This window comes from Dermacentor albipictus, chromosome 1 (assembly GCF_038994185.2).
Source record: "Dermacentor albipictus isolate Rhodes 1998 colony chromosome 1, USDA_Dalb.pri_finalv2, whole genome shotgun sequence".
Taxonomy (NCBI): domain Eukaryota; kingdom Metazoa; phylum Arthropoda; class Arachnida; order Ixodida; family Ixodidae; genus Dermacentor; species Dermacentor albipictus.
The window spans coordinates 361,949,832-361,961,329 of NC_091821.1; the positions used below are offsets into that span (position 1 = coordinate 361,949,832).

An 11,498-nucleotide genomic window follows, 5' to 3' on the forward strand; every position below is an offset into this window, starting at 1 on the left:
CTCCACTTCGGGGAACTCTGATCACGATATCGTACATACAAAGGCGGCCTGCCAATGGCAAACAGCACTTACGAAAAAGAATGATTTTTTTTTTTTCTGAGGACGAGTCCTGGAAGCGTTTTACAAAAAGATCCAGTTATCTTTTTACAGCTTCGCAGCGTTTCTGACTGTTAACAATTATCAAAATATATTAGCATAGCCTCTATCACTCCGAAGACGCTGCACGCTCATCAAGGCCCGTGCAGGATACGATTACGGGAAATTGCAAGCAATGAAACATCAAACTCAACCTGCATAACGCTGATCATCGTCGTTCGACGAGGCAGCAGAAAGATGCTGTCGCGAAAATCCACCTGCACTCCTGGCTGGTGGACGTTGACGACGAAGCCCGCTTCTGTCGAGTGAGACATGTATTGGTGGATCTCCAGGTCCAGTAGCAGGCGGACTCCTTTGGGACGTAGTTTTTAACGAGAGGGAACACAAGGAAGACGAGCATTGTAAAGCAACGACACGGATTTTAAGAAAGGCTTATATTCGTTTGGATAGGCTGTGCTGGGAAAAAAGGATAATGACCAACATGACGTTCGGCTTCGTAAGTGCGAAGGAAGATGTCTATAGGAACATGCAAAATAGCTGCTATCGAGATGCATACGGTCACGAAAGAAATGCAAAAGAAAAATGGCACCCAGAGGGTTCGTAACGCAACATACCAAGGACGTTGAGATGACTACTTAGGTGGATTATTACGCGTTCGTCAGCGATTTCATTGAATATTACTTTGAAGATGGGCCAAACGGTGCAATGAATACAAATGCAGCTGTGAATGAATAGACAACCAAGCGCTAGATGAATATTAATTTAATTGAGAGGACGGACTCCGTAGAGGAAGCACAGAAAGAAAAAATCAGACAACAAAGAGAACTGGGGCGGAAAAATGTGGACATCGGGTTTTGTACGTGGCTTAAACAAAACAGACAACTAAAACCATGTCCAATTTGATACAAGTCAGTCAGATCCTTCTTGGCGAGGCATCATATAAAAATACGGCTTACGCGCGTTCAGTGTATTTTGGTACGTACAGCCGCCGTCAGACTTAACTCAGGACGCATCTCCAGTGGCTTTATTTTAGCAAGCGCAGGCTGAAAGGTGGAACTATTGATTGCTTTGGACGAAGGTAGCAGCTTCAAGGCACCTAAGCAGAAATTTTCGTCACTGCTCGTCGGGGAAGCGAAAGGGCATTACAAGCGTGCTTGTGTTAAGCACGACGGAGGCAGTACGTTCTACGCCTGAGGTCATTGCGCGAATGCTTAGTGTTTTGCAGTACTTTTAGTCCCTTCTGTCAATATGTTTCACTGCACTGTCATGTGCATGGCAATGCCTTCCTGTTTTCACTGTAACTTAGACGCAACGCTGCTACTAAGCTAATTTTGACTACGCGACGCGCCTGTTACCTTAGCGCTACACACACAACGGTCGGCTTCTCACACACTGCATTAAGCTGTTATGTTTTCTGATCACCCAAGCCCCCACAAGGTGTTCCAGTACCGGAAATTTCTTTTTGCCTTGCAAGCTGAGTTTGATTATTGCCGATTTCGTTGATGGTGGCTGACAGTTCATCAGCCACCCTCCCGAACTATTGTAGTGCGTCCTTGTAGTGCATATGATTAACAGGATACCTTGGTTAGGGCTGTAGGCCGTCTGTATCTTCTCTCTTTCTGCACTGAGATTGCAGCCCAGACAAAAGCAGTTGCCGTAGCGACCGTAAACATTCACTTGGAGATGCCTTTAAAGAAGAAAAAAAAAGGAAAAGCCAAGTGCAACAGGACAGTCACAACGCGAAAGAATCAGGTTGACTATATTTCAAAATATATGAAGACAGTACAGTGAAGTCGAAAAAGGTCACTTTCTTCCCCATCACCTTATGTAGTTACGCGAAAAGCCATATGTTTACGTCCGCCTGCTGATGCACCTGCTAAGACTCGTAGCAAGGCGAATGGGTCCGCAAAGCAATCAAAAGTTACCACAAAACTGGAATCCATCTTAGAAGTGGTGGGTATATATATAGTACAGGCCCAGAGGCATTACACGTGCGTGGATCGGCCACCATAAGATGCGCGCATGCGCACGCCAATGGAAACTGCGCAAGCGGTAAGGCTAAATATATATAGGCTAGTTGGTTGCGGCCGAGGCTATATACATTACACTATCCGTGAACAGGTCATGTGCGTCGTCGTTCTCTTCAGCTCAGATATGTGCTTTTCGCTTGCATAAAGCGTATAAGGCTCACCTGAGTCGCCCTGTACTGCTTCTATTCTGCAAAGCTTACTTCAGTGCAAATTTTCTGATCGTGAAAACCTGCTCTCTCTCTCTCTCTCTTTCTCCCGTGTAAGAGCAGCGGATACTCCGAAGTCGCTGTTCATGGAGATTGCATTGTGCGAAACAAATGACTGGTGACTGGTGCCGCAGCGTTGTATGTGATGAAACGAACAGAGAAGTGCAAAGGCTCCTGAACTCATCTGAGAACACTACAGGCAAATCGAGTTGACCTGTAGCCTCAGTTCACAGGCATTTTTATAGCGGGACTGGATTTCCGGTTTGGAGTAATCCTGATAGGTGCATCTGGTGATGGGGAAACGAAAGCGGGCAGAATAGAGTCCCTTACTCGGGGGTTTTGCAGTCTTTCCCATTGACGAGGCAGATTTGCACCATGTCTTCCCACTGGTGACCCAGGAACTTGGCCGTGGTCTCGTTTCGCCGTTGCAGTTCGGTGATCCACTTGTGGAACTCATCGCGCCGCGCGGCGTCGTTCTCGCGCAACTACGGATCCACGTGGAGAGATAGATGTGTTGCTTAATGATCCCACAACCGGGACGCTATCCTAGCAGCAGGCAGGCCATACCATATTTCCCAATCTCATATGGTTATCTTCAGCAGCAGATCCTTTACCATAGGAACGTCAGGCGCATTCCAATTATGGTAAATGAACACTACACGCATGATCAAAAAACAATTATTCAACTAATATTACTGAAGGCTAACCGCTGGTGTACAAAAGAACCAACGCCATACAATGCCACACATTGTAATGCGTACTTAAGATTTTGTTTATTAGAGTCGACATTGAGTAATTCTAATAAATGATTGAACGAATACTACATCTATTTATTTGCGCAGTGACATGGTGCAGTAATGCGCATTTGTGAGCTATGCATATATGTACAAGAGCCTTCAAAAATTACTGAAATTTATTAGGGGATTTCATGTTTGCTTGATGATGCCTTGTGTCTGTAACCGCCAGTGATAAATGGTTATCTGGTACGGAGTTCTAGAGTATTATTGAAAACATTAAACATTAAAACGGTCGGGAGGCACTGTAATCGGGGTCGATGAAAATTTGACGTGCATGTTTAATTCAATAATTTATTTCCTAATCGACATCTTTAGTCAACTATAAGCTGCTTTATCATAGCATTGAAGCCCGTTAATTGCGAAAAATCAGGGCGATGTGGCAGATAGCAGAAAAAAAAGAGCAACTGTTCTGCTTACCTCCAGCCAAAATTGCGGGGTACATTTGATGTTTCCGCGAACGTAGGAATGATTAGATGATTTCAATGGTAATGTAATTATTTAAAGATCCTCCTTGAAATCAGCCTTATTGGAGTAAGTTGACGCAGAAGGAAAACTGCCTTCTGGTTCGACGGCTTTGACGTTTGGAAATAATATCAAATGACGTGCGACACACGAAATAATGCCATTGCATCAAGCACATTCAGTCATATTACTAAAGGTCATCAAAGTGGTTATGAAATGGTTGGAATTGTCATCTTTTGTTTTTAATGAGCGTGGTGTCTCGATTTACGTCATGAGAGTCATTTGCTTTGTCAACACTAAACAATTCTAAGCCTTTTCGGAAGAAAGCATATGAGAGCGGGGTGCTGGACTGTAGCGTCGTCTGCGGTTCCGCCTTCTTCGGCGAGATGTAGATAAGTAAAAAGCTGACAGGCGCTAATTTTAATCGTTTTGATAGTTACAATACGAGAGGGCTCAGCGTTCGTCACATTAGCTGTCATTACAGTTGCACTCCACCCAAGCGATAAAGTTTTACTTCGCTTACATGCAATAAGAAACCCCAATATGAGCACAAACAACAACAACAACAACAACAACAAATTTAACAACAACAACAACAACAACAACAACAACAACAACAACAACAACAACAACAACAACAACAACAACAACAACAACAACAACAACAACAACAACAACAACAACAACAACAACAACAACAACAACAACAACAACAACAACAACAACAACAACAACAACAACAACAACAACAACAACAACAACAACAACAACAACAACAACAACGACAACGACAACAACAACAACAACAACAACAACCACTTAATTGGTCTTCATTAAGACTTTTTCAGATGCGTTTGCATTACTGCTAGCGTAGACGCACACGAACATGGATGAAAAGACACTTGCAGACATACATAAACGAGCATACAATACGAGCAGTTGTAGCTCTGCACAAAAATTAATACTGCATAAATGTTTTGTGAAGCATCTGCTTTATCTTATTGCACAAGCTACAGCATGAGGCCCCTTTTAGGTGCGAGCAATAAATAAAAGGGGGTGCAGTCATAAGCTCACCCAAATGGGCAGTATCGAATTGCCCCCGCAAATTCTCTGCTGCCATTCGGTAGCGGTGCTTCGGTTGAGCTCTATATCTCCACAGAAGACGTTCTTCCGCACCTACGGAGAGAGCAACAGAAACGCAGGAAGTTCATGAAAATAGGAAGACAGAAATAAAAAAAGCAAGAAAGAAAAGAAACGTAGGACAGCGAAGCTCTTTTACTGTCCCTCCGCTCCCTTATCTATATATGTCGCAGTTTTTACAATTGATTTACTTCTACCTCAATTTAGAAAATTTAAAAAGTATAGAACACAAATTCATAGTTATTATCTTAATAATATTATTAATCAAAATTTAACTTGCTAATGTCTAAGTATATCCTTTACTTTAGCTATTACAGTAACAAGTTTTTGTTAGCATTCCTATCAATGCAAGGCGACTATCGTAGTGATCACTGCTTTATTTTTTATTTATTTATTTACACATACTGCAGCCCCTGCTGGGGCTATAGCAGGAGTGGATAATACAATACATGAAAGAAATACAATAGGCAACAAAGAAAGTTTAGGCGCAGTGTTGAGGGAGTACAGACAAGAATTCATTTAATGGGAGAGAACAGTTGGTTCCTGGTAGCGAATTCCAGGCTTCAATTGTTTTAGGGAAAAAGCTATACTTAAAAGTATTAGTGCGTGCAAAAAATGGTGTAATGTTAAGCGCGTGATGTCTCCTACTAGAAGAGATTTTTGCAAAGGTGATATATTCATTACTGGAGAGGCGACAAGATGAGTGAATAATGCCATGAAAAAATTTTAAGGAATGAACGTGTCGCTGTTCGGCGAGAGATGTCAGGTTGAGTGAAGACATGACTGACGATGGCGAGAACTGGTGGTCATAACGTCGGTAGACAAATCTGATCGCTTTCCTTTGTATGGCCTCAACTCTGTCTATTTCGTACTGCTTGTAGGGATTCCAAACGATACTACCATACTCAAGTATAGGGCGAACAATAGTTTTATATAACAGTAATTTAGTGTCGCGCGGAGAATTAGACAGAGTACGACGTAAATAACCGAGTTTTTGTAGAGCTTTAGTCGTAATGGAATCAATGTGCTTTGACCAGGACAGGTTAGTGGTGAGCGTGAGACCAAGATATTTATATTCAGAAACCCGTTGAATTAAATTATCATTAAATCCGTAGCTGAAAAGGAACGGGTTAGCTTTATTAGAGAAGGACATAACGACAGTCTTACGGAAGTTAATATTCATTTGCCATGTTTCACACCATTTAGCAAATCTGAGGAATGATTCACTAAGGCGAACATGCTCAGAGGGAGATGAAATGATGTCATACAATACGCAGTCATCTGCATACATTCGAATTTTAGATGATATCTCGTGTGGCAAATCATTAATAAATAGTAAGAAAAGTAGAGGTCCTAGGACCGAGCCTTGCGGGACGCCCGATGACACATCCACCACCGAAGAATTAATGGAGTTAAAGCTTACGAATTGAGTGCGGTGAGACAAAAAACTTTCTATCCAGTTCACTAATTGAGGGTTGTTAAGAATGGCATTTAGTTTGGACAGTAGTTTTGAGTGAAGTACGGTATCGAAAGCTTTGGAAAAATCTATGAATATAGCGTCAATTTGAAATCCCTTATCCAGGTTAGAAGCTATGTCATGCGTGAACTCGACAAGTTGTGTTATGGTGCTAAAACCGCGTCTGAATCCATGTTGCACATTAGAGAGAATGTTATTTGATTCAAGGAATTCCATGATGTGTTTGTATATTATATGCTCTAGTATTTTGCATGAATATGGTGTTAAAGATATTGGCCGGTAGTTAGAAAGATGCTGCTTACTACCTGACTTATGTAACGGAAGCACCTTAGCCATCTTCCATGATGAAGGTACTATGCCGGAAGTTAGCGATTTATTGAAGATAAGAGTGAGGTATCGTGAAGTCCATAAGGCATACCGAACGAGAAACAAATTCGGGATTCCATCAGGCCCTTCACTTTTCTTTGTATCAAGATTTAGTATGAGGTTTAAGACACCTTCTGCGCTAACCAAGACATCATTAATGGGGCAAGTCGGATGAATGTTTGGAAAAGGAGGAACAACATGATTATCGCAAGTAAAAACGGACTTAAAGTATGCGTTGAAGGCGTTCGAGATTAATAGTGAATCACTAGTCATTTCGTTCTTCACACATAAGGATGTACAAGAGGTGTCACGAGGAAGAATGGATCCCCAGAATTTACGCGGGTTACTTTTCAACAGAAGCGGTAGCTGCACGCTATAAAAAAAATCTTTGGCTGATTTGGTTTTTGTACAAAGATCCTCCTTCGCCTTAGCTAACCTAGCAGTGTGTACGGGGTTATGGGAGTCCTTCAAGCGTCGAAGCCTGCGAACACGACGTGAAAGATGTAGTATATCTCGGTTCATCCAAGGAATTTTAGTATTTTTCTTTTTTGTTTTGATGGGAATGAAGTGTTAGATACATGACATGACAATATCTGATGTATTAACAGTTTATTTTTCATCTTGGGTTATTAATTTACTTCCCTTTTTTGTGTTATTTATTTATAAACTAATTTATTTTATTTTGCAGTCATATTAGCACCTGATTCGTGGCCCATCCCCCATAGTGGGTTTGCGCCATTAATTGAGGCTTTATCATCATCATCATCATCATCATCATCATCATCATCATCATCATCATCATCATCGTCGTCGTCGTCGTCGTCGTCGTCGTCGTCCCTACGCGACCCTGCGTAATATTTCGTTCCTGCGGCACGCAATGCTCGTGTGATCGCTCCTCCTCCTCCGCTCCGCATTGATTAACCCATCAATTAAATATTTCTGTTTTTTGTGACGCAGTCTTCAACGTGCAATTTGGGTGGTAGATGATTTCAGCTATAAGCGGGCAAAGTGTGCGCACAAAATCTTTATTCCGCTTCTTATAGCCATAGTCCTGAATATTAATTTCATTACTTTAAGAGGCGCTTAGAGAACTGCACGGTGTACTCTTAGCTTATTGTCCATACCGTAGCGGAGGCATACCTATCAAGTTTTAACAACAGATGCGGTGCGGTGTCATGCAATTTCTGCAGTTTTATTCTGATTTGATTTGTATGTGTTCACGGCTATAATTTGAAGCTTTGTGCAAATACTTTGCAATACCCTGCAAATACTTCGATTATTTCATGTTTTTATATTTCCGCCGACAGTTCTTTTTCCATTGTTTTCTACAAAACGTTTCCAGTATCTCTGAAAAGTATCTACTTTATTCTATAGTCTCATTTTGACCTGCCATCAGGGACTAGATAATAAGGTTAACTCACTAAGTATATCGCATTGAATAAATACTCAGGGCTTCACGCATCAACAGTCATTATCTAAGGCGAACCAACAGCTACAATAGCTCTTGCAGGGTGTCACCTTCTACAGGTGTAGTGCTTGTCGATGCGTGATGACCGGGCTCATGGAGCTTCACCAAGTATCACCGGTCTCACAGAACCTCGTCGATGTAGCTGATTCCACCGATGCCTCAAATACCGCTCATCGTCGATAATCAGGTAACAACACAACGTAAACAAAAAATGGAATCAGGACATCGTGATCGCGCACACAGTGCTTTTCCGAATATCGTCTCTCCGGGGCCAGAATATGTTAGAACGAGCTTCTAAACCCCACGGCAGTTGAAAATTGCAAAGAAGTTAAAATAAAAAACATCCCAGCAGTGAACGTGAAGTATCCAGAGGCGAGTGACTCAACACTTCTCTAAGCGGAAGTCAGGCGGCGTCGATAACAACTAGCAGTGGAGGGAGCAGGCAACTTGTGTGTGTGTGTGTGGGGGGGGGGGGGGGGGCTTAACTGGAGGTGGATTAAGTAGGGACCCGGGGTGTTAATCTGGATCTCGTGAAACTCTGCCATATTTATGAAGTATTGTAATGGCGGCATTTTGAGCCAACCAGAGAGACCACAGCAGCTCTCGCAGCCAATCTGACCAGATATAGCGAATTTGACAACATGGCGGAATTCGACAATGTTGAGAATGTAACACCCCCGGCAATTGATGTCGTAGCTTTTTTCCAGAAGGTATTTCCACCCATATTTGAGGCAAGCGTGACACTGCCGTGTCCGCTGGCTACCTTGAAAACCCACTTCCGCGTCAACATCTTGGTAACATCACAGGAAGACGGGGGAAGAGGCCGGGTGTGTTACTGCAGTTACCACCGTTTCGTGCTTACCATAATTTCAGCGCACTGAATAGGCAGTCAGTTTGTGATCACTGGTTATGCAGCTTAAGCTCACTTGAATTTCACTGTGTGAGGAACGAAATGTAATTGCCAGGCGTCGAGCGGTAGTAATACTAAATTCAGAGGGTTGGTGTGGATGTTTTATTATAAGCGGTCACACTTTTTGTCGGAATAAAGCACTTGACAGTTTGCGTTGTTGCATTGACCATATAGCTATGGAACAGAAATCGCGTTTCTACCCGGCATGGTTGCTCAGTGGCTATCGTGTTGGGCTGCTGAGCACGAGGTCGCGCGATCGAATCCCGGCCACGGCGGCCGCATTTCGATGGGGGTGAAATGCGAAAACACCCGTGAACTCAGATTTAGGTGCACAGTAAAGAACCCCAGGAGGTTTAAATTTCCGGAGCCCTCCGCTAAGGCGTGCCTCGTAATCCCAAAGTGGTTGTGGCACGTTAAACCCGATAATTTCATTTTTTAAATCGCGTTGCTGAAGTCGCGTCTGCGACAGTGATATCCTTCAACTTATGCAACAAGGATACCTTTCATTACTATTGACTAAAATTCAAATTGAGATTTTCTGTGCTCATTGTGCACAACGGTAAGCCAAGAGAAAAAAAAAACAATACCAGCCTGCAGCATACATGCGGAACTTCCCATGACAGATTGCTATCGGACGCAGAGGATATATGTTTTACGCTGGTGCATGCGACTGCCCGTATTGAAGGCCCTGGTGTTGAGGAAGTAATCGTTAATTACTGCCATCGGACACTTGAGTAATTCAATTTTGCAACAGTTTGCACGAGAAATCCTTGAAGCTTCCTGCACATGTTTCAATATGTAAGACATTAAGAGTAAAGTTCCACGAGGTGCAAGCGCGTAGCAGAATGCTATCAGTGATATTTTTTGTGTGTTTTTCTATGCTTCCTAAATATCCTATTATTTGACAGAATTGAAATACAATGCGAAGTTACTTGTCATAACATGTATAAGTCTGCAAATATAATGGGAAAAACAGAATCAATATTAAACTAACGCATTTTTATGGCCGTACAGCCAGTTATATACATCACGTCGAAGCTCCATGAAAGATATCGCTGACACACACCTGATTCAAGTTGCAGAATGTAACGGCTGGCAGCGCCATTCCTTCCGGCGATCTTGCCCACTTGACGTCGACCGTGTCGGCATACTCGAAATACTCTCTGTGAGAGAAGTGCAAATTAGTTGTAGCATGAACATAAAGTCAGGACTGTGATAACCCGCCGTGGTTGCTCAGTGGCTATGGTGTTGGGCTACTGAGCACGAGGTCGCGGGATCGAATCCCGGCCACGGCGGCCGCATTTCGATGGGGGCGAAATGCGAAAACACCCGTGTGCTTAGATTTAGGTGCACGTTAAAGAACCCCAGGTGGTCAAAATTTCCGGAGTCCTCCACTACGGCGTTCCTCATAATCAGAAAGTGGTTTTGGCACGTAAAACCCCAAATATTATTATTAAAGTCAGGACTGTGATACGCGATGTCATATTAACTTCGATGCCGCGTGGAAAAGGTTCACACCACACACACACACACAAACACACACACACACACACACACACACACACACACACACACACACACACACACACACACACACACACACACACACACACACACACACACACACACACACACACACACACACACACACACACACACACACACACACACACACACACACACACACACACACACACACACACACACACACACACACACACACACACACACACACACACACACACAAGAAAAATCTCCTGGCATCGGAGCTGTGTGCGGCGAACAGAATGTACGTTTTCAGTCAATATTCATCTAGTAGTAGGCGCGCTAATTGCCCAAAATGTCACTTTAAACTTTGCCGAAGGTATAGCTGCTGCCGCGGAGACGTGGCCGAATACGGGAAATGCATTGGGTAGCTCAGTCTGTACTTTTCGGTGGTCACCGATACGCTACTGCGCATCCGTCCGCAAAGTAATTGCTCAATATGTCTCTGAAAGAGGAGAGATACCTGAACACGATGTACAGGTCGTTGAGACCTATGCACACTAGCGCCGCCAGGGCTGCCGTCCAGGCGAGCCGTCGCATCGGGTGAGACAAGCCGAGGATGACGCGCAGGCCGGGGATGGCCGACTTGGCAAACATGGGTCGCAGTCGCAGCAGCACCTGCATGCCCGTGCTCTGATTCTCGCCACCGCCCCCACGAGCTCGGGCACCCGAAGACTCGAGGGCCTGGGCCAACAAGGCATCCACCCGCTGTGTCCGAGTGGTCATCTGGTCAACGTAGCGCGACCTAGTGTTGTTTGGTCTGCAAGCATCCACACAATTAACAGCGAGAAAAAGAAAGGTATTTATTCGTAATTTTGCGCTGTTGTTTTAACTGCCGTGGAATAACGTCGCTTTGTGTGCATAATTACTATTTGGACATTCTTCTATAAAACTTGGTCGCCAACAGTAGACAATATTATATACGTAACTGTACCATCTGTTAGAGAGCCAAGGAGTAGCCGCCGCCGTATTTTTGCGCAATCGTCTCCGTATATCAAGTA

The 11,498-nt window shown here is 43.6% G+C and overlaps 1 protein-coding gene across 3 annotated transcripts in view; it reads right to left on the reverse strand.

Moving 5' to 3' along the window:
* LOC135911290 (degenerin-like protein unc-105) overlaps window positions 1-11,256 on the reverse strand; it is a 36,093-nt gene extending 24,837 nt beyond the window's left edge. For all 3 annotated transcript variants that reach the window (XR_011511356.1, XR_010567268.1, XM_065443486.2), the window contains exons 1-6: window positions 10,961-11,256; window positions 10,019-10,115; window positions 4,666-4,767; window positions 2,663-2,817; window positions 1,677-1,783; window positions 291-448 (exon numbers count right to left, since the gene is read on the reverse strand). Coding sequence is in view for 1 of the 3 variants with exons in the window: in XM_065443486.2 (XP_065299558.1) it covers window positions 291-448; window positions 1,677-1,783; window positions 2,663-2,817; window positions 4,666-4,767; window positions 10,019-10,115; window positions 10,961-11,223 (882 nt within the window). In the remaining 2 variants the exon portion in view is untranslated. The remainder of the gene's footprint in view (window positions 1-290; window positions 449-1,676; window positions 1,784-2,662; window positions 2,818-4,665; window positions 4,768-10,018; window positions 10,116-10,960) is intronic.
* Between the last annotated feature and the right edge of the window lie 242 nt (window positions 11,257-11,498).